Genomic DNA, 26,009 nt, shown 5'->3' with positions numbered 1-26,009 from the left:
GTAATATGTTACCTAACCTTACTTTTGACCTTATATAGTTTTGTATTTAAAAATTAAAAAAGACGTCTCATTAAGTATTATTTAATATTCTAGACCTGTTGAGCGGCATTTCATGAGGTGAAAAAAAATATAGTGATATATACCTATATACCTACGACACCGACTCTTGCAGTATACACTTTACATTATATATATATACCTGCCACTTGAAAAAAATGGTCGGTCAATGGCGTTCGGGGGTGAAAAATAGGAGCAACGCGTGTGAGAATGACAAATGAAACTTACATGGCACCGACGTATAATGTGTCACGATTTTCATCCAAGTGAAAAGTCCTGTAGTACATTCGGCCGCAGGACAACTCTCGCACGTGATCTGTAACAGACAAACAAACGACCGTAAATTTATGCCCACACTGATGAGGAAATTAAGGCACGTTTTTCTCCGAGGTGGCCCAGGAGAGATATATATAGGTATGTACAATACAATTACATTAGGTATTGCGTTTCTAAATGTTAAACAACCGTCATATACATTATAGTGTTAAAACCGAAATAATTTGTCGTGTTATGCAAATTGTAGATCAACGTTTTAATTTATTTATCTTTCAATTGTATCGTTCGTTAAAATTAAAAACGTCGACAAAAATGTTTTGCATAAAGAAATATTAATTGTTTCGTTAAATTTGAGAACCATCAACAACACGTATATAAATCGTTATCCACTATACAGGGCTGATCTCAACAATTCTCAATTAGAAAACTAAAAACTATCATAGTGTCAGAGACACCTAACCGTTGTGTCATACAAAATGTATTAATAATGTCTGAATATTACTCTAGGTAGCTAGTTAACTCTTACCTAAAAATAATGTAAAATTACGTGTGCAAAATATTATACTTGCGTTCAATAAAAAATTGCTTCATTCTTAATGAAACGTAAATAATAACTGTATACCAATGGCCTATGTTGCCAAGGGTAATTTTTATTAATAATAAAAAAAAAATTGCTTCATGACAACCATCATAATATAGAGTTTCGGTGTTTTGAAGTTGATATATTGTTATGTTTAATTTCAATTGTTGTTTTTATGGAAACTGCAGTAAATGTAATCAACAAAAACGTTCGTCGACTAGCATTTTCCAAAACTTGTTTCTCTCACGTATTGCACTTTTTCGGTACACGAAACCATCGGCCGGCGAAAACAATCGTATCGAAATCGGATACTGGGAGATCTCCCGTGGACGACGCAACGTCAGAAGCATCTCCGCGTGCCTATCGAATGAAACGTACGTTTTCAAAGGGTTACGGCAATAACGTTGCATAGTAGGCCATCAGCAGACCCGGAGAGATTTTTTGTTTGTTTTCGCAGGTTACACGCGGTGTAAGTTATTAGCGGCTGCGTGTTCCGACCCCGGCCGGAAACAAACTTTGGTCGTGCGAAGCGCAACGGCCCGAACTCGAACGATAAAAACTTGGTCCCACTCCACCGAAAGTTTAAAATTTACTGTACGCGCACATACACTATAAATGTACATCGTGTATACGTATATACAGAGCGTGTACACGGTGCGAGCCTGCAGTGATCATTAGTTTGAATAAACAAGATAAAAACGTTTCGTCGGACTATATAGGTACACGATCGAAAAGAACGAAAAAATTAAACTCACACACGCATGAATTTTCACGGTTTAAATTGGTTTCGTCGATTAATTTATGATTGAGAAGGTTCCCGAAAAATTCTCCCTTTCTCGTGTTAAATTAGTGCCGAACACTTCTGAATATATTAAAGAAGGTTAGGCCGTGCGGAGGAGGGTACGTAACGGTCCCCGGGGCGCAGTAACGCCTTCAATTATTATTATTATTATATGTGCACGGGCCTGCCTAACTCCGGCGCAAGACGTCCCAAACGTATGTCGCAAAAATACAAAGAGAAAGAAAAAAAAATAACAAACAATAACGATTTATCATACGCGAGTGTGCACCTCGTTATTATTATAGTGTGCTTGGCAACACCCGGTAATATCGAGAGGGTAATCATATAATATATTTCCGGTGCGGTTTTAGCCGTCTGTTTAAGCGGTATAATATTTTATTTTCAATTTCGCGGAATATTGAATAAGTTTTATGACTAGCCTGGGTATACGCGCAAATACAATAATATACAATATAATAATATCGTATACAATAATATTACGATACACATATTATAGTTGAACGTAAACAAACTATACTTTGGGTTGAAAATATTATTCTCGAAATGGTGTACTCGCAGTGCGGTTGGGTGTAGAGAGACTATACCGTAATTATTGCACAAATGTTTCACGGCGATTAAAATGCTGTTAGAGCTATATAATATTTTGCTACCGAAATAATTCTGCTCTATACCCATAATAGGTGTACCGGCACGTCCTACGAATTATTAGAGGCGTAGATGATAACAATTATAATATTATTCTACAAACGCCACATTATCGTGGCTATATTATATGCAAAAATTATTGTTTATTTATTTATCAGACGAATACAATGACCTAGGTGGCTATAGAAACACTATACTATACGTGACGACTAGTATTGGCATGTACATTATACCATATATTAAAAAAACCGTACCAAACATTGCTGACGTTTAGAATGTTTTTTATAAAATTATTATTATTATTTCAAACGTAGATACATTGTTTTAATAGAATAATGTTAAAGCAGGAAAACAAGACGTGTGTAGTCGTTATACGAACATAAAATACAACAAACTAAAAAATATACAATTTATAAGGACGACAACGTTTGGTGTCGCTGCTGAGATAAAAAATATCACACAGATACCCGATATTATAATTTTCTACGATGGCATCGCGTTGTACCAGCTGCTGTTGGTCGCTATACAAACATGTATTACGAGTGTAAAGGAATTGTTTGAATTGAATATGTTTAGTGAGCAAGTTATAATATAGTATAGTAGTTGTAGTCTTAGGCAAATCCAGCAGTGTTTGCTAGACACTTGAGCACATAAATTAGGTATTTATTTTTATTAAAGGAAGTGCGTAGTGTATTTTAAAGTCAGTCTTGTAAAATGTGAATTTATATTCTTAAATAATTCTCTTGAAAAATGGTTTCGTTCTAAAAGTTGTTAGTTAAACTTTTCGAACAAAAATCCATCAAATTCTATGCGTCAGAAACATTTCTAATTACACGGTTGGGAAGGACCGAGTTCCGTCCTTCGTTTGTACATCACTCACATCAAACACAAATTTAAAACGTAAATAGTTGAACAACTAAAATAGAAGGATGTTAAATGGTTATTACATAAAACAACAACAACAACGAAAAAAAAACCAATAAATAAACACAAAGACGCTGATATATAGTCGCAACAATCTTTTCGTGCAAAAATATTTTCGATCAAAGTTCGCGTAATAAAGATTGTAACTATATCTTGATTCACGACTTGTGTAGCAGTCGTCGTTTCTAATAAAACAATAATAATAACACGTCCATCGCTTTACTTAAGCAAATATATAGAGTTGGCGTAAATCTGCAGTATAATAATATTATAATATCATAGGGTACCTGCCCGTTTGGAATCGTCGTCGTGCGCAAATCACAAACAATATTATTATATGCACTCAGATTCGATAGTAATTAAATATAGTGCTGTTTTGCCCGAACCAGGAGATTCATTATTGTCATGCATTACAATATTATCGACGCGATGTACCTACTCTCCTCTTATTCCTCGCTACTTATATAATAATATTATACAGACATCGCCGTAAGACCCGTGTGCGAGCGACGTAGGTACGCGTAGTCATTCACAAAAGGGATTCCGACAGAAACGTGTCGGGGGAGCTCAATATTTTGCATCTCATCTTATTTACATCCCTGAAAGTGTTCCTCTTTTCGTATTCGGCCGCCTTGCAACACGCCGAGCAGTGTTCGGCGAAAGGAAAGGGGTAGAAATAAGGTTCTATTGAATGTTGATCTTTATTTCTTTTTTCTCCGCGGACATTTTTTTTTATATTCCACGTTCACCACTCCCCCACCTTTTACGCACATTTCAATGTTTTAAGATATTGAGTTGAAGCGCTGCATAGACGGACACGTGTGTGTGTGTGTGTGTGTGTGTGTGTGTGTGTGTGTGTGTGTGTGTGTGACGGCGTGAGGCAATTTCAAAGGCCAGAGGTGGTCTTAGCGGGAAACCGAACAAATGGAAAAATATGTTCGTTCACGTGTTCTTTTTTTTTTTTTGTCACCCCAATCACTGATGATGAACTTCTTTTTACGTGCGTTTTCGTTGTGACCAACGCGTTAAATATTTTCGGAAAATCGTTCAATTCAATCAAGTAATAGTCGGTGTGGTTCGGAGATGGAATAACACGTTGGGAGATATGAGTATGTACGACGGCAGTTCTAACCAATCAATACTTTTTGCGCCGTTCGGTTAGGTTATCTTTTGTAACCGAATAAAAATTCTGGGTTTAAAACCCTAAACCCGGGGGAGGTTGATCTTCAACGACATCAATCGTTACGACGTCAAAAACGTTATGAAAGGGGATGAGTAAAAGTAGGAGCGAATAAAAGTTTTAGAAAGACGTGACTTACGCTGAGGTATTTTAAATTGACAAAGTCCACATGTCCGTGAGATCCGATAGTATTTTGTTATTAATAATTTTAAAGAAGTTACCTAATTCGCGTGAACTCTGTGATTTATTTACGAAACTAAATCAACGTCTAGAGGTAAGAAAAAAGAAATAAAACTTTAAAAAATACTTCATCGTCGCAAAATGCGTGTTAAATCCTGTCACGAACCACAGAATTAAATTAATATACAATTGAGACTTAAAACACGTTTAGGAATAAGCACATTTCACAAGCATACAACTGTTTGGATTAAATGGTGTTCAAAGTTCGTAACTTCATATAACTGAGTTGAAGTACTCATCACCTTTATTTAATGCGGTTTTAAGTGAGGTGTGAGATGTTCAAAGGAAATAAGCGAACATTTATATTTCTAACCAGGCTGGAAAAGTGTGGTATGTTTTATGTACGCCTATTTTTATACTTAAGTATATTCAGACTGTTAATTAGCCAGAGATTTTCAAATTCATTATGATATAATGCAGTCAAAAACTCATATGGATACGGCCTTTGTTGTTGTGTGTGGCCAGTGACGCATAATACTATTATAGTAAAAAAACTGAATTTTGTTTTTTAATAAAAAAAATTTTAAGTTAAAACGTCAACATCACCGGTTTTTTTACGGCTTTGTGAATCCATTTTCTAGAGGCAGCTGAACTTTTTCCCCAGCATATCTGACAACCACAGCCGTCATGAAAGCATTTTTTTTTGTTCAAAATATATATAAGATACACTGTCACTGTGAATGAATTTAAATATAATACGCATACCTACCTATTATCATTGTAGTATTTTTATCATTAGTTTTAATTGTGTTTGTTATTCTTCACTGGGACTAAATTTAGAGCATACAATTATTAGCTTATAATACTATACCTACAGAACAATCTTTTAATAATGATTTTATGATATTACTTCATATTATAATGATCGTATATATTTGTTTATTATATTTACGAACGAAATTAATGTATATATATATATAATATTATTTATTGTATACCTACCCATTGAAAATAAAATAACGAAGTCTTAAACTAATAAGCTGTGTTCTATCAAATTCCTCCATTTAATTTTTAATTGCATACATTTTAAGGAGAAAATGTATGTTACTCAAAAATATGCAATAATAAATTAACAATTAAAAGCGAATTTCGAAGGATTATTTGTCGTTATCGCTGTTCGCGCTAAGCCGTCATGATTTATGCTCTCCGTTGAACCGACAGAATAGTATTCGAATCAGATTCTCTCGAGATAAGAATACGTGTCTACCTCAAAACCGATTCACATTAGTATGCGAAGGCATATTTATTTTTATTTTTTTACACGGACTTGCCATAAAACAAAATAATGGTCGATTTGACACATTCCAATAAGTATACACATTTTCCTTAGGTTACGAAATTCGACTTGCGTTTCGATTAAACTACAAAAAAAAAAAATTAATACGCGTGTAGAGTAGGTAAATATAAATTGAGATAAATTTACGGAACGTCTACAGGTGCTCTCGGTTCCTAATGAGCTCGGGAAACACAAAGCCTCTGCGCGTCTACGTGGTGGGGGTGCGGTTGTTTATCGAGGGTACTCCGGTAAGACATAAATCTTTATTTACGACCAACTCTCCTACCCAGAAGCACTACCGCAGACTTTGGATCCACCTCGGTTATTCATAACCCCTTTTGCGTGTCTCCGCGTTAAAAATAAAAATAAATAAACAAAGCCTATTTTCATTTAGTGAAATTACAATTTAATACAAGAGATACTGAAAATTCGCCCAACTATGCCAACTGCGGAACGCAATAAAGGCTGTGCACGAACTGGAAAAATGCTCACTTGTACATCCGGTCCGATTTAATCCCCCCAGACTCCTTGGATGCCATTACGCTTCAAAGGTCGCACAATTTTCTTATATGTACGAATAGGACTTTGGGAACGTTATATATTGATAATATTTCATATTTATTCTTTTGAACAATCGCCCGTTAAGAGTCGTTGACAAACAAAACAAAACTAATATTAAAAAAAAAAAATGCAGTTCAGGAATTTACACGCAAATATGAATTTTAAAGTGTGAAAGCGATTTATATATTCTTTACATCAGTATTAATACGTACGAATATCCATATTGTGTCGAGAAAAAAAACTGAGGAAGTTGTTCTGCCATAAATATAATACATATATATATGATGTTTGGAGTGAGTGTATCTACCTCGCATTGAGTAGATCACTGTAATGGATGTGTTAAATTTGAATTCAATGATCAATCATTGTATTTATGAAAAAAGATCCTGAGTGGAGACAGTTTGTCGGACTGTATATTTTCTAAGGATATAATAATATAATTTATTTATATAACGGTCGGTAGTTTATTTTTTTCATTAGTAATACAGTACGTTAAACTAATTCATGTCAAAAACATGGGACAATATAATATTAAATTATAATATAAATATTATTGTTATTTAATTATAAGTCACACGTATATATTAATTTAAGGGTATGGTGTTTACCTTAACACAATGTGAATGATAGGACCTGAGTATAAATAGCTATTACAATTAGTTTAAATTATCTAAAAATTACATCGTGTATAAAGAAAATAATAATATTACAAAATATATTAGTAAAATATTTCAAGCTCTCCTGCAATTAATAGTTTCTGAATATTACAATATAATAACTGAAATCGTTAAACAAAAATTCGTTAATTTGTTTAAAATTCCAATTTTGTAAAAGTCAGAAATTAAAATGTCAATAAAAAAAATTGTGCTTTTGCATTTTTGGTAGTTTTTAATTTCATTATAGAAATACAAAATGAGGAAACCACGTACTAAATGTCATACATTTTTACCTACAGAATCGTTTACAAATGTCTTTGGTTTTGACGAATTTCGTCAACATTTTACTTGAAACGCTTTTAAAAAATGTGTAATTTCATTTTCGGTGTTTTTTATTTGCTGTATGAAAAACGAGAAACCTTGTATTAAATATTTGAGATTTTTGACTTTGAATAATTATTTAACAACATAATCGAAAGAAATCTAACACAAAGTTGACAATTTCAAGTGCACAAAGAAATACCTTAAAAAAATCCAAGATATTTTGAAATTTATATCTAGAAAATAGTTATATACATATTTCTTAAAGATTTCAAGTATCTACGGTGCTTTAAGTAATTTTTGACTTGCAACGAAATAACAAAATAGATTTATTCGGAAAATTGTGTTGTGTATTTTTGTGTACCTATGTAAATATTCCATCTTTTTCCGTAGTTTTAGTTTTTGATTATTTAGAAAAGATGCGAGTTTTACTTCTGACTCCTAAAAATACCAACAAGATCTAATTTGCATCCCCAAATCACCCTCAAAGTTGAAGATGTTTTTTATTACCCCAAACGTTGATGACATACAAAAAAGAAACATCAACATATTATTTTATAACGAAAAACTTCATCAACCCGCTCAGAATCTAAAAAAGCCAAAATCGAAAAAAAAATAATAAGTAATTTTTATAAAATTTTGAATATTGCCTACTATAAACAAATAACGTATTCGTATTTTATAGATTTATGTAATTTATATATATATATATATTTTAATAAAATGAAAACGTAGATAATCATAAATATTGGTATCTGGCACAATAAAATGAAATAGGAATCATTCGGTTTACAGCTTTTTATGTGATATTGGACATTTATATAGTTCTATTCTGCATTTCTTTTATAAACAAGTTGTGTAAAATATTAATAAATACAACAAAAAATCGTGTCATAAATACTTTTTATGCGTTTTAATAAATAAATATAATATGCATAGACTATATAGTATGTATAGATGTACACAATTGTCTACTTTGATTATGCTAGAATAACGTTGAGATGAATTAAATTATTACCCAATGATGTTTGTACAATATCAAAGTTTGATATTTCATTGTATATACGTAGATATAGGAATGTCACTTTCAAAGCAATACGAATATCTCGAAATGTGTGATTCTGTATTTTGCGTGTTAAGAAATTGCGTTAATTGTGTGTAAGGTTAAATAAAAAAAATTTTTAATATCAAGGCGCCGAAATTAACTTATATTCATTATCCGTCTCGCACAAAAATCGTGTATTAAAACGTTTCGTCACCATTCGGGGTATTTACGATACAAACACGCGTGGTAGTACATTTCCGGGTGAGTGATGGCGGTAAAACGACGCACGCGCACAATCGACAGGGTAGTAAAAAGACACACGCATACACTCACATAGTTCACGCGGGCTTGTAGTAATTCCGGTGCGAATTTCTGGGCCTTTAACGAGGTACGTCAATTCGTGAATACGAGTGTGTGTTGGAGTGCACCCCCTCCCCACAAACGATTTAATCGCGCGGTATCGGTTCAGGAATTTCTGTGTCGTGGGGCGACGATGACGAAGACGCGGGAGCGTACGGAGCTGAAGCAGTTTGCGTAGCGCGTGGAAAACGGCAAGGGGTAGGGGACGACGAGCTGTTTGTACGAATAAAACGATACACGAGTTAGGTAGTCCGCTGTTGGAGCGCAGCAGACCACCGAGGTATTATATATATACATGTATAAAGTTTAACAAAACTGCAGACATCAAAGAGGGAATATAGCTTGGTAGTTGCGTGTGTAGTTGTGTGTGTGTGTAAAAGAGAGAGAGAATAAGAGAGTGAGAGGGTAAAGGGAGAAAAGAGTAACGATAGGGAGAGAAAAAAAAACATAAGACTTGATGGTTTTTATATTATATTTTCAGCAAGCCACTCACGTCCATCCGCGTCCAAGTTTAATTGTTTTCGATACATATTATGTTTATATATATATATATATATAATATATATGGAACAGAATAACGTCCGGGTTAGATATCGGCTGGCCTTTCCTCTTCATCTCTCTCACTTGCATCAGCTCTTTGCCCCAGATATATTATACGGTCCTTCGTCGTCGTTGTCATCGTGCGCGCATTGTTGTAATCGTTTACTCGAAATTGAAGAAACGAACCGTGCAGAATTTCCGATTGATTCTGTTTACGGTTCGCCCAAATATACCCTCTCCGAAACGTCACATGTCGTCGTCAGCGCGTGTGACTACGAAAGATAATGTAATAATTTGCAAAAATAATAAAATAATAAATACAATTTTATTATTGCATAGAATATAGATGGATCAACAAAAGAATCCTGCACGACAACTATTGCGGCCGGGTTACCTGCGCACTATGGGATTATGATAGCGCACTGAAACGGAATTATATTATAATTATAATGTTTCGAATTAATCGATGGTAATAATATAACATCCCCGACGAATGACGAGACTGTTTCTCAAACTACCAGCGACCGGCAATATTGCCGCGGGCGCGTTTTGAGTGAACTAAATTATACAGCGGAGGTACTATTATTATTATTATTATATTGTACAACTATTATTGCTACACGTTTAACTTAACATAATGACAAATTATTGTTTAATTTGTTTTTAAAATTATACATTCCTTTTGTCGGGTGGCTGCGTTTGTAGTCCTGAAGTGTAAATCGAATATGTATTTCAATTAATATCTTCCAGAATACTACATAAATAACGTGATATAATATTAATAAATAATAATATACTTATTTTAAATGCATTTATATTTTTTTTTGCAACTTGGTTCACAATATGTGAATTATAATTTTAAACATATTATAGTTAATTTTTTTGGAGGCAAAACTCGTAAGAAAGCTTTGAATTCAAAGAAACCGGCAAGACCTTCTGAAGAATAAAAATTTGGCACGTTTGCAGGTTTGAGTGCTAATTTTTGAAATTATCAAATAAATTTGAGTCATGTGAACATATTATACATTTTATCAAACTATAGTTTACCATATATTTTTTTTTCAAGTTAACTTTTAATTATGATTATACATATTAGTTACATGCACTACGATGATATTATACGTAATAAATCATTTTAAATTTTAAACGTCGGTAATTAAAACATGGGAATGTATATTCAATGAATATACAATATTTACAGTATCATATTCATTCTTATAATGTTTAAAATACCTCAACACTTGATTTACGGGGGGTTTTTTTTATGAACGCTTAAAATTTCAATTTTTGTGCAATTTATCAATTTTACGACGATAAATACCACTTTTATACATTAATTTTATTACATGACAATATTTATTATTCGGTAATTTTTAAATCTTTTAATGAAATTTTTAGTTTTTGGTATTAATCTTTTACTCATTTCATATTCATTACTGTATTCTATATATTTTTATACATTCACTCGTAAATTATTTTTATGAGCACATAAAGTTTAAAAATAAAACATTTATAAGCACCGTAAAGTAAACCAAGCTCGCTTAAGTCCGTTTTTTTTTTTAAATGCAAATATATCAAATGTATAATAATAATATAATACAAATATACAATACACCACTGTCTTGCGTTGAAGGGAGCCATGTATTGTCAAATGTCCAACACATTAATTCAGTATTTTATTCGTACTTTTGTCTTTGCTTTTATTATATGTATACCTATCATCATACTATATAAGAAACTACCTTTGGCAGATCCACAAATTAATTTTGAATTGCTTAAAATGATTTTAACAGACAAGTAAGTTAAACCATGTTTGTATAATTTGTACGAGTAATCCTTCGGGTTCATGTTATTAGCTTATATTTTTAATGTACATTTTTAAATGCTCGTAAGGGGCAGTAAGACTACCTATTATCATTAATTAATTTCCGTAGTTTAGTCAAATTGTTACAAATTTATCATATTATTTTAATTAAAAATTAACTATTAATTTAATAAGTAATACCTATGTACATAAATGGTTCAATGCATTTTACTAGAATACATTATTTTGCATATTTGATATTATAGTGTATCTATGAATTTCATTAGAGTAATATTAGTAATATAATATATTTTACGATCACTGTTATATAACCCTATTTAGGTTAGGTTAGGTCCGAACCCTCATTCCTGTTCTATTGACTGAATAAATACATTAATAGTTATAGTTTGGGAAATATAATAAACTAAATTACTGAAATATTTGGCTACGAATAGTTTTGAGATTAATTATAAGGTACATTTATACAGAATAATATTATGTTTGGAGTTATTGTTCAATGTGTTTATTTCAATGGTGCAAAGTTCAGTAACTGCAGTAATACAATATTCGGACAAAAAATGTATATAAGTATAAATGTATATATTTATATATTTGATATATCATATATAAATGAAGTAATATTCAGATATATTAATGTTATTTTGTGTTTTTTTTTCTTTTCAGATTTTGATACAATAATAATATAATATATTATATTAGTAGCGTGCAAAATTATTTATCGCACCAATAAATTTACGACTGTGGGTTATTGATAATTTTATTGTAACATTTTATTTACGACTCCCGTATTTTTCGTCACACGTTGGGCCCTCATTAGAGCTGTACTGGCTATTCACGCAACATTGGTGTTTCAACCACACCCCACAGTGAGATTTCCAGAAAAGATACCTGGGCCGTATTCCAGGGGAGGGTGGGTGTTGGAGCGTACCACCATGGAACCCTACACCGCGGGGTAATCTTGTTTTATCGCACACCCGTCGCGAGCAAATTTCGCATACAGGCAAATTTATCGTTTCTCACGGGACTTGTGTGGTACACGCGGCTTTTGAATAATATCCAATAAGTGAGGGGAAAAACAAGAGGAAACGAAAAAAAAAAAATAGAACAACGTCACATATGCGCTCGTGAATATAATAAGTCAATATTTCGATAAAACGGATACGAAAAACATAGTCACTGGCAAGAATAAAACCAATTTCGTACACAAGTAAAAAGCTGAATTGATGGAATGGCGAATTTTTCAGAGGTGATATACCTATTTATATTCGCCGAGTAGTCAGAGCACGAGTAGGTACCTCAGAAAATGTAGAAAATCAAATCGAAGAACATTATTGTAATAATAATAATGTATCAGTTATAGCTAAGAACCTCGTCAAGTTCCTTATAGATTTTATTTTTGACACAAAAGGCGTTCGTCAGAAAACGTGTGTGACCTTTGATCGTAGTATAATACGGAAAGCAATTTACTCGGAGCGTCTGTAATAGACCTGACCTTTTTTTCCCAAGAAAATACATAACGATTTGCCTAGGGTTGGATGAAAGAATAGACAATTTTAAACGAGCAGACAAAGGATCTATGTATGTACTGCTTTGGTAGTTTCAACGTTTTCATGGTGATTTCAATTGTCCGGAAAAAAAGAACTTATCCGTTATAAAAGGTGTGGCAGTAGACCTTTATGATTTTCTGTTTAAGGTGTTTGAGTGATAAAATAAACGTATCGTGTGTGTCAGACAACTCGAGATGAACTCAAGTAGTATTTAGGGTCAAGGGGTTTCATTTGCAGTATAAAAGTATTACGGCGAGCGAAAGGGAGCAGGTAAAACAAACGATCAATCTGAATTCAAAGGACAGAAAAACCTTAAATATTTTCAAAAGAAAAGCAATTAATTTTTTTAAATATTTTTTTTTACCGAAATAAAAAATAATAATGAACATTCTTAGGCATTCCTAAAATAATAATGTGTACATCATCTATATAGATAGGTTTCAATTTAAGGTAACGGATTTACAGATACATTATTAGAATACACATTAACTATATCATATATATACTTCCGTGTTCATTTCACATTATTGTAATAAACGCGGATTGCAAACTGCAATTTATAACCGAGCTATGAACAATTTATCATTGACCGAGCAAGGGACAATAAACATTTTGATTAAATAGTTTTGAATGAAATTAAATTGTGTACTACACGCATTAGTACATTATATCAAGAAATTTTGGAATTTAATTAATAACAATATGCACGAGAAGTGTTTTTGGATTAGGGTAACACAATGATGAAAAATATTTTATTTTTAATGAACTTATATGTAAATACATAATACATAATATTATAATATTATGTATGATGCGTATAATATCATAATATATTTAATATTAATATTAATATCTTCATAAAGAAATGTTATCTAACTTTATCGTTTCTTGGTTAGGTTACGTTAACCTAACCTTGAAATCTGGCGAATAATTATTTTGCTTTTATGGCTTACTGGGATTTTATGCTATAATAATTTCATAATTAACGACCGAATTAAACGCGTGGTTTATCCTTTATTCATCCCCCTCGACCACGGTGTCTGTTAAAAAAAAAAAAAAAATAATAATATACAGTCTACTTTTTAAAATGTTTCGGTTCTTTAACCATAATAATAAAAAAAAACGAGCTTTGTAATTCTTTTGGCCAATTACTTTACTATTATAGAGGGGTTGCAGTTGTGTGACAACTGATTATATACATCTTTTCGCTGTACATTAAAAACAGCCAACATAATATATCGGTTACACGCAAGTGGAACGCATTTCATTCGCGTGTGTGAGACGCGTTCCACATTCCTTTACCTGGACCGCCTAAAAAAGGATTTTTTCCTTATTCTTCTTCTGATGTTTATTTTTGCTTATATTACAATATTTTTAAGCCACATTAAGGTGCAGCTAGTTTTTAGTTGTGCATCGAATTTGCCTTATCCTGTTAAATGATTTTAATATTTTACGATGCTGATAAATAATTTAAGCTTTTTTTCCAATTAAAACAAGAATTTTTACACACTTAATAGTAACAATGTATTTACGGAGGATTTAACTGTTTGGGACAATCTACTATCGGTTGTTTATAAAAGAATCTGAAAACAAAAAAATAAATATCATCCAAATGTGTGTTTTTTTATTATTTATTTTAATCTGGTTTACAAATCAAGATAAAGAATTTTTTTGAAGAAATACATATTATACTGATTAATAAAAAAAAGTTCAATGAAACATTTTCTATTATTGTTTTTAAAAAGAAGATAATATTATATCCTTCTCCTTTGAATTATTTTATATTAACACCCTAATGATTTTTTTCTTTTATTATTATTGTCTTTACTCATTAAATGATTGAGAAACAAGTTGATATATTATACTATATATTATATTATTATGATAGGTATGAATGTATGATAGGTGTGGTTTATACTGAAATAATCAGAACCTAATAAATATATTTGTCTATATAGCATTAAATATTATGAGCTAATAATACATGTGTCAGACACTAGTTGGCTTCATCGGATTCAGTTATTAGACTTCGGACTTGAAAATCTATAATCCCATAAACTAAAAACGGTATGCTGTAACACGCGTGAATTATTTAGAAAAACTATTTCCTGCGAAAAAAGGTAGGTAGTTAGAAAAAAAAATTAAGGCGAATTCAACCAGCACATCATAAAACTGGCTGAATTTATCGGCGTGCTGCTTTAAGTGCTGTTTATAACGCGTGAGTCACATGCATAATACTAATTGAACCCGTACGGGTGGTACGACTTATTTAAAATGAAATGTTAACAATTAAAGAGCTCGTTATCATAAAATATACATTAAAGTTTAATGATTAAACATTCACAGTAGGCCCGTGTATTCTTTTGTTTCACGATTGTAACGGAAGGGTATTATTTTTTTTTGTTAACACTCGGAGCAGAGATGTAATAACCAACATTTATACCGAACTAAAACCAAAGCTCACAAGCAAAAAAACAAATAGATGCGTACATGCGTGTGTATGCACTTGATCAAAATACAATATGAATCCAGTACATTTAATAAATGTTATGATATGACGTATAATGATTATATACGTGGATTTTTTATATAGACTTGTGTAATTCCCGTCATACCGTGGATAATATGACAAAAAAAATGTTGATAAATTTAAATATTATTACCTGGTTAGGTAGGCAATTTTAACGCGTCATAAAAAAGTTTTATTTTAACTAAATTTTTGTGTTATTTTTTTTTTCATGGATTTAATAATGGTTTTATTCAGGAATGAATATAAAATACTGCAATTTCTCATTTTTATTTCAATATGCTTAAGTTATAAAAATGCATTTTATTTCCCAGTTTGAGTGTAAAATACTAAAATACGTATAGTATAGTAAGTATATACTGCAGGGATCGTTAGAATTGTACAGAATACGTCGTGTTAACCCTCTACCCTCGTATTATACAATATTATATAGTTTCTTCACGGATAACGCACTGTAAAAATATCTATTTAAACCCTTAAAACTATTGGGATAACTTATTTAATTTTTAATTTAAATTACTACATATCTTACAATATTGTACACCGTAGGTATATTATATATACTATGTAGGTCATAAATAATCTTATTACTACATCAATTTAATTCGTCGATAATATAGAGTTAGATTTATAGATTTATTTTCTAGTTCGACGTTCGACAATACTTTTAATTATTTTTATAAAAACTGACAGTTAGATCGAGATCGCATTATACAATAATAATAATATATCATAATTCATAGACCTTAATACATTTTATAATATGTATAATAATTGGAGAACCCGGGAGTAGACTATTTTAACATAATATATGTATACGTTTTTGGGCTGCAGGATGCAATTTTGTTTTTCTAAACGACTTCGCGCAACGCTTTGCTTATCGCCATAGCACCGCAAATCAACAATTATTATCTATATATATGCTATTAGATATGTTTCCTCTGCACTAAACCCAAAAATATATGTAAGATTTCTCAAGTTTTCTCGCAGAAGAAAAATATCTATAATAGAATGCTTCTTTATCTCGGGAGGGGGTTACTGAACCGGCCCCTAATGCATGATACAGTCATATTGCGTTCTATGAATATTATCGTTTCTATGCACTGTCGATATAGATAGGTACCTACATAGCAATATCGTTATGTGCAATATTTTGGAAAAACCGTCGTAATTCCCATACCGTTAGCGCGTCAAGACTATTCTATCTATAACTTCGTATTATCGTGTGTTGTACCTGCGTAAGTATTTTTCATTGGTTAATCGAAAATCAACGCCGGATAAACGTTCGATCATGATACCACCCTGCACTGCCACACTGCGGCCGGGCTGTACATTCTAAACGAGGACGGCATGACAGAAATATAAAAAGGTAAAAGGAGAAAAAAAAATAATAAGAAAAACTAAACCATCCATATACAGGTCCAGCGCGGTCGGCGTGGTGGTTGAAACAGAGGCGTTCCGGCCGCGGGGTTTCCTTCCTAATAGCCACCATAAATTGCGAGTTCGCATATAAGAGCGTCCAGTTCCCTGCAGCCCTGACCCATCCCCGTCCAACCACAACCTCCACCACTTCCACCACCTCACACATGCCCGGTGTTGTAGGTGTTCCGCCTAGAGAACCGCTTTTCCGATTAAATCTCGACCGTTTTTATGGCTTCCGCAGAGTATATCTATATAATATGTATCGGCTTCGGTGCGCCGCGGCACTATAACTATATACGCTGTTTTATATATCGGCCGGAAGAGAAGAGCGCGAACTTTCCGATAATAGGTATTATAGCTGGTACCTATATACCAATGATAAGGTCATATAATTACGTTTCAAATGGTAATCAATTCTTATCCGCGAACATGTGAATAACATCCTTGCCGATTAAACTCGACGATAACCCGTGTTGTGCATTTTGTGAATATCCATGTCTTGTTCGTATTATAGATACAATATTAATAATCGGTATGGCAGTTTATGAATAAAATGCAATAATCGGTCTATATAATATATTATTATGCACCTAAGTTGATTCTAAGATAATGTAAACGAAACCAATATACCTAGTTTAAAAAACTGAAAACTAAATACTTACATAATAATAAAATTAGTAAAATAAAATAAGTAGGTAAACCTACTATAATTTATTTACCTTGAGTATGTCCTAGCTATTATGTGCACATCCGTGAAATTAATTTAACACGATATGAAAAAAAAACGTTAAATTGACAATGAGCAACATAATGAAGATTTAAACTCCGAATAATAATAATAAAGATAGTCCTTCGGTTAATAAATTAATAAATGCTAGACGACGCCGTTGGCAAAACATTTTGGTGGTTTTGTTGTATTACAGAAATGACTAAGGTCTAAGATGATATTTAATTATTAGTTGTCCGATGATAAACAATTTTTGATATAATTATATTTTGCTGTACTCAAATTTTATTTTAATTTATTTTGAACACTTTTATTTAGTTATATTTTAAATGCAAAGGAAAATCATTTTAAAATATATTTAGTGAAACACGTCAAGTTAGTAAACATATAGGTATAAGGTTTATCAAAAAATATATATAATATAAAACGGTTCAGGGCGAAATTCGTATTTCTAATATAGGTACATGTGTATTATTTTATACGCAAAATGTAAAATTAATTTTAGTAAAATAAGTTTACCAAAATATTAAGCGTAAACACGCTACCACAACGCTGTGTTTAAAGAAGTAAAACTTTTATGTTGAAAACATTAAAGCATTGATTTTGTATGAATAAAATATGATGTATAAAGTCTTCAAGATAAAACATAATATTATATTTTCTAGACCACAAATGTTTCTTTGAATTACTATTATTCTTCTTGTGTGTTTGATGATAATAAGGCTTTTCTTTTTGGGATATAAAACGTCAAGTAAACATCGTAATTTTTTTGTTGAGTTTACTCTGGGGATTTTTAAGCCTCGCAATATAGCTGCAGTATTTTTTACACTTTTTTTATCAGAGTGCATTGAAGTGCTACGCGTGGATTCAGACGCATATGTTTCACTTATGTGTACGATAAAATAGATAAAAATTGCACACGAGCAGCAAGTAGATCACAAAGAACAGAGTATATCGTGATGTGTTCAGGTCGTGTTTTTATGGTAATGGAACTCTCTGGTAACCGAGGTGGAAAAAATCGAGTGTTGGCGGAGGAGGAGACGGCTGGTTGGCAGGTCGGCGAGCGAGAGAAGAAAACACTACAGGACGACGGATAGAAGAAGCGTGGAATAAACAGGACGAGGCGACGAGGAGTAACGGAAAGTCAGCCGTTTTACGATCGCGCTGGGAAAAGCAGACGTTTCCTTCACTTCGGCGCCCCGCGATCGGCCGAGGGATTCGTTTTGGAAATTTCGGATGGGAAAAGTTTGCGGGGCTCGTTGTAATTACAGAACGAGGGGCCCAGGGATCACGCGGCGTGGCGGCGACGGGGGCGGGTGGAACCAGTTAACTCGCTAGTCAGAAAACAGAAGGCATATAAAACAAGACCTTTCTCTCACTCCTTGCCGCAGACTATAAAATCTCGAACAACATTTGTTACACAACTCTGGACGCCGCTCCGCCAACCACCATCGTCGAGTCAGCATCAATTAATTCGCGATACGACCGATGCGTGTAATTCTATATATAATATATCTACGTAATTTATATAAAGAATTTGAACATTGGGTACACGAAATGAAAAATTACGTACGGAATAAAATCGTATACACGTAGTATATAAAGTATTCCCATTATTTTCAAATACTCGTGATCTCCCTCTCTGCCACCGATCGCCGTCATGTCACCGCGAGAGGGGAGTGGGCTGTATTATCCCTTTTCGACATTCACTGAAACGAAGTCGAAAGAAGTATTCAACGTAATATTATTATTATTATCATCATTAATGCTAACATTGCTCACATTTGACATAACTGAGCGATACTTTTATTAACAATGAATTACGTTTGTTTTTTTAAGATATTATACGTAACAACCCTCGTATATCACTTGAAATATTCTCTTATTCCTCCCCAATTTTGTTGCGAGGCTTTTTGCAATACATTATATTAATATATACACGAATTATAATAATATTATCATTTTATAAATTCGTTTATATTACATGCTTATTATGTATATTATTATATGTACAAAGATAATATGAAATAATAGTTGATATTAAATGTATAGGTAATTAAAATGTGTTATTTACGGAATCACAAAAAAAACATATGTTAACCTTTGCTTGAATATGTATCTTTAAAAAAGTTCATTAGTTTGATGAACCACGTCGAAATTGAATTAAGTGAAATGAATAAAAAAAATTGTTTGATGCTGTTTTAAAATAAGTTAAGTATAATTACATATATGTATATATATATATATATATATAAACGTGACATCTGTTTCAGAAAACTAAATAATTAAATTTCAAATTTTAACATGACATTTAAATATAAATATATAGTAAGAATATTTTAAATATTTATGATAATAACGTTATTGCATTTAGAACTGACGAAAGAACTCATTTTCAAAAGATCGCAGTACTGCGCACGAAAAACCATTATAGAATTGAAATTTAAGTGGCGTGTTTGTTTATCTTGTATAGACTGAAGGCGAAGGGGAATTATTATTGTGGAAGAGGTAGAGTCAAATAACCACAACGGCGAGTTTCATTTTCAGTCAATGATCCCCCTCGAAATAAACTACTTAAATTATGTAAGCATAAGTACGTCAATTACACAAAATGTTGTCAAGTTGTATTTTTAGAAAACGAAAAAATGTTTTATCAATTGTGTGTTTTTATTTGTATGAACAAGCGTTGCGGTACGTATGCATTATAATTTATATCATTATTAATAATATATTAATATGATACATTCGTTTTTTAATTACGACGACTCTATATGCGGATCGCTATTAAATGTTACATTGAATAGTCTTGTTTTTAAAACTAATTTTAATGTGCAGAAGAAAATTTGGTTAAAAATGAAAAAATAAGTCAATACTTTACAAAAAGGGTTTTAGTAAACATAAAAGTTTATGCTTGCGCGAGTTTTATCCCTCTGTCGGTCAGGACTTCATGCCGTGACCCTCTTGGACAACGGGCCGCAGGAAAAGGATTAGCGCGCCGGACCCAAAAAGAGCTTTTGTCTCGACGAAACGTCATTAACGCCCCTGAATGAAAATAATCTACGTATAGAAGTGCAAGTATGTTTTAAGCTACCGATAATACGTATTCGAGTGTTGTAAATGTGCAATTTTCCCATCGAGGGGTGCGTGCATTACTTGAATTAAAAAAAATTCTTTTCATAGCTGTTGTTATATTATAATATGTATATGCGTGTATGTAATGACGTGTGAGTGTAACTATGTGCAGTAAGAGTGTACACGTTGAGTACCTACCTAGTGTTTATCGGGATAAAATCTAATTAAAAATAAAATTACCATTCACGGTGCCAGAACTAATTTTTTTTTCTTTTAAATATAGAAACCGAAAAATATTAAAACGAAATCAAGTCCATTTATAAAATATATATATTATTATCATTGTTCCTGGATATCGATTAGGTGTACCGTATAATACCGTACAGTGTTCTGCACTCATGTGCCTACCTATAGAGAGATACACGACTCCGCAGACCACGACTACAACGCACAATAATAATAATAATATAAAGCATTGTACACACATCGGGTGCTGCTATATATTATGTTATTATCGTATATATAATATTCCCGAAATTTGGGAGTTGGTAGTCGGCCCTCGTCGCACTCGACTTCAAACTACAGAATTAAGCCGCGCACAATAATAATAATATATTATATATATATAGGTACCTCTACCCCTTGCTCGCACACCCACCCATATTATAGCATGATAACGGCGATTGTTCACAAGGAGCTATTAACGAAACGTCATCGTTGGCCGTGGTTGGAGTACGTGGAGGGCTTATATCATATGCTCAGACGGCTGTGGCGGTCCACACACAGAGACTTAGACCCAGACACACACACACACACACACTTGCGCACGCGCACGTCGGGATTTTATTTATAGACCAGTAAATACATTCTCCAAACTCGACATTCGAGATAATAATGTAAACACCGAGTGGTGTTTGCTCAGCCATTATTATGGCCGCCGCCGCCGTTCGGGCATTATAATATACCGGGTGCGCGTAAATCTCTCTTTCCTCTTTGTCTCTCTATATTATATCCATTCTATCGCCCCTCCACCACTTCATACTCGCACATCGCCGACGCCGCCGCCACCGCCATCGCCATCGCCAACGACAAGCAGCTGTGGATTACTATGTATATATAGTATATACGCATGTATATTATGTATAATATATATATACCTATATGTACATGTATAAATGTATTGTATAATGTATATTTATTTATATACATGTATTTATACACGTAAGCACGAAATGTGTGTGCGTGAGAATGTTACAGTAATATTTGCAATACCTACTTCGTATAGTCGGACACGACGACGACGTAGACGTCTGCAAATACCGATTTTTTCGCCGACGAAAACAAAAGATAACGACAAAAAAAAATAATAATAACGTTAGTACAAAAAGCATAACATTCATTAGAGTAGGTATAAGTAGTTAATATTTAATTATTGATAATATTATTATGTTGCCAAAGTCGATTCCACGTCACCGTCTCAAAAAAAAAACTCAACAAATGAAATAATTAAAGTTGATAATATAATGGCACTCAAAAATTGTGTTATACTATAGGCACGTTATAATAATTTGTATTCTAATATTAAATCGTTTCTATGGAGTGATCCAACTAGCCACTAGGTAGAATACCTTCCTCATAGTTTTTAGTTAAAATTTACGTTACTTTATGATGTCATCCCAATGTTCTTTAACAACATTAAATATAAATTGAGTAGGTAGTATAGGTACGCTAAATTTCCTCACAGGCCATCTTTACTCTGATATTTTTTTTGTAGAAAACATTTTATGCGAACGATTTTGTTATAATATTATACATGGTCGTATGATTTAAGCTACTAAAACCGTATCGTATGTCCCGAGAAATCAGTATAGGTATCTGGTATATTATGATTAAAAAAACACAGTTTAATAAAATGAAAAAATAAAAGTGAACTGCTGATGTTCTTTGACAATTGGGTACTAGTTTTTTGTGGTGTAGAATTACCAAACAGAGCCCCCCCCCCCCACTATTTGTTTTCATAAATTTAAATCAGAGTATATTTTGGGTGTAAATATAAAAAAAACAAAATGAAAACAGCAGTGGTCCACAACATTAAGCCACGGCTAAACGTCGGAGATTTTCCATGGTTGGTATTAGGAGCACTACGGTAACCGGATATTGTATTAAATATTTTTCGCTATAAAACCCCTAAAACCATTCCGGTACACAGTTTCTCCTTTGTCGCTGTTGTGTGAATATAAAGATTTAACGACGATTTACACCGACATTGTTCATATTATACTATTATTTGTGCGAGAGCGCGCGCGCGAGTTACTACGGGGGGTGGGTATAGCTTTTGTGTTTTGAGGGGAAAAAAATAATAATAAAATAAAAATCCCTCCGCACGAAAGAGAATAAGAACTATCTTGAGCTCGACAGGTGTACGCGTATTATGGGCCTGCAAAGAACATATTGTATATATTATTTACACATATTATATGTATATACGAGAGACACCCTACGGACACAATCGTTTGGACACGATGGAAAAGAGAGAGGGTAGGTGTACCACTATCACTACCACTACCACTACCACCACTACCACCACCACCACTACCACCACTACCGATGTACACGTGTTAACGTCTCTCTCGGGTTACGTTTACACGTGACTTGACAAATTACATGTGTGTGCGGTGACATGGCGGTGCCGATACGCCTCAGAGTTAACGCAGCCGTTCTTTCGAGAAGTGCTTTGCCGATATATTATAATATTATATACATATGTACCTTCCACCAGACAATCGAAGCAGCCGCCAGCTACGACAAAAGAGAAACGTCATATTATATACGTCGTATTTTTGCTAATACGTTATAAATGTTGATATTTCGTTATGAAACATTTTATTTTCCTATTGCATCGTCTGAAATGAAAACGTATCAAGGTTTTTGTGATTTTATTTCAATACCGAATTCATCGCACGCGAAAATTGTAAGTACGATCGTGAACGTTTCAATGATTTCAGTGAAAATAATGTGAGAAACGAAGAGGGTTTTACTTTTTAAAGACAGGTACCCTATGTTACCTATATGTACCTATTGTGTATTACCATCTGCACCACTATAATACCCCTGACGGGTATACATGTATATGTTTACTCCGGTAAAGGTACTATATTTATTCCCAGACCATAAATAAAATTTCCAACACACGGCCTATGGCTCCACCTTTTGATTAATCTCAAACATAATGAAAATTAATAACGTCTTCCTTCTTTAGCACTAATTATTATGAAACAATACTGAAAATAAAAAATAAATAGTTAAACGTGCCAGCACAGAGATTATTATGATTAAAACGAGAATGAAAAATATGAAATTTTTACTTTTATTGTACTATAAATACAGGCATAGTATAATACTATAATACAACTGTAAACCTACGCATGTGTTTGATGATAATATGTTTGATTAATCAGTGTGGCAGGTCCTCCTTCAACTAAAATTAAAATTAATATAAGATAAAAATCTTTGATGAATGTTAGTCGGTAAGTAAACATTATAATAATAACCTTGTCTTAACACATCTATAAAATGAAAATATTTTTTTTTTTTATAATAGTTATTTTACATTTAAGTATTATTATCATACAATATGTACATAATAATATATTATAATTGTAAGTATAAAAATAATATGTAAAAATCAATAATTAAATCAGGAAATGTTTTTCATTAAAAGAAAACAATATAAGTTGTTCCGCAACTAACTGAATAGTGAATATGCTGTGGTCTGGATAATATTATTAACAGATTTTATGTAAATCCTTCGGGACCTCCGGGTGGGACGTGTCTCTGAGTCCAATAATTTGAATACGTAATGAACGTGAACGTGAAGTTAATATAAAAAGTTGCTTTGTAAATGGAGGAAGGGAAACGAGGTTGGAAAAATAAAAATTGAAGAAGGGCAAAAAAACCCCTATCATTATCCGTCCGCTAATATAATCGCCAATAAAGTTTTCCGCCCGATCCAATCTGTTGACTTCCGCGAGTCTTTGGTTCATATTGAAAAATCCCTAAGCGCCAGATGTCGTCCACCACTGAAATGAAAATATTTGTCTTACCCCATGACGGTATTTGTCCCCCGGTTTAATTAAATCGAATACTATACAGTTTTACCCTCTCGGTTTACTTCCAAATATTTCGAGAGCTCGACGAATATAATTCTTAACACGAATAACAAGCACTTGTATTAAGGGAACGGCAAATTAATTATACTCAAACTATACGATTCAAATGTAATTTTTGTTTTATTGATGTGATACGAGTAAACTCTAAAGTCGTTCACTCAAGGATGACTACTAATTAATTGTTTATGATACAAATTATTTTGTCCCTATATAATATTATGACATATTTAATCATTCAACGAACTATATTAGTATTATATCTGTCTCGTAATAAAATAATACAATATATAAATTATACATTTAAATCCATCCGTATATTATAATAGTTACTGAGCACAGGCATTACGCATTTGTTCGTATAGGAAAATTAAAACTGATTGTAAATAAATATCGGAGAGGGAGAATGTTAATTTTGAATCGAATATTTTCGATGTGGTCCATTTTCAATTTATTTGAATTTGGTTTAACGCTATGTAGGGGGAAGCTATGTTTAGCGGTCATTTTCGACAGTATTTCTGATTGCCGTGTTTCGGTGCGGAATAACTATCACAAATCAGCAATCGAATTTAATCGAATTTTGACGACCAGAAAAAAAATCGAATAAAAATTCTGATTTACAGATTTCGCCGTATTATAATATTTACGAGTAGGTAGTAGGTACTCAGAAGTACGTTATGTATAATATTTAGTGGTAAAATATTAAAATCACTATTTAAACGATGGAACTCTATTTTATGCAGCAAATGGCTTCCCGAATTGAATTAACATGGTAAATAGGTTTGGTGAATCAGTAAATAAATGCAATCGAATCTTGTTGTAGTTGAATTTCGGGTAAGGCGTCGGTAAAGATGGGTAAAAAAATCGAGGGTGGTTCATAATTGGGGGAGTTGAATACTCGTTGTGTATATGTATATATGCTCGAAAATACCCCCTTTTACCACCTCATATCCGGTTAAGATGAGAAAAAGGGCTTTTAAAGTGGCAAAAAAGTAATCAAATTTTAAATAAAAGCTCTCACGATAAAAGCGGGGGAAAAGAATACCCAGTATTTAATTTTCTTTTGTACAACGACCCTCTCATCAAAGAAAAAGTAAAAAAAAGTCTTTGTCAAAATATTTAATAATAATAATAATAATAGTCCATTAATAAATTGTGAGCCTAAATTCGTATAACATTATATAATATTAAAATGTTATTGTTATCACAATATATATTGTAAATTGAATGTTTCAATGATTAGAACGAAGTTAGTAGAAA

The 26,009-nt window shown here is 32.6% G+C and overlaps 1 protein-coding gene across 4 annotated transcripts in view; it reads right to left on the bottom strand.

Moving 5' to 3' along the window:
• LOC132941481 (semaphorin-2A-like) overlaps positions 1–26,009 on the bottom strand; it is a 383,061-nt gene that overhangs the window by 87,054 nt on the left and 269,998 nt on the right. For all 4 annotated transcript variants that reach the window (XM_061009566.1, XM_061009567.1, XM_061009564.1 and 1 more), the window contains one exon: positions 286–373. In XM_061009566.1, coding sequence (XP_060865549.1) covers positions 286–373 — 88 coding nt within the window. The remainder of the gene's footprint in view (positions 1–285; positions 374–26,009) is intronic.

This window comes from Metopolophium dirhodum, chromosome 3, assembly GCF_019925205.1.
Source record: "Metopolophium dirhodum isolate CAU chromosome 3, ASM1992520v1, whole genome shotgun sequence".
NCBI classification, from domain to species: Eukaryota; Metazoa; Arthropoda; class Insecta; order Hemiptera; family Aphididae; genus Metopolophium; species Metopolophium dirhodum.
This window is presented reverse-complemented; position numbering and strand designations above follow the sequence as displayed.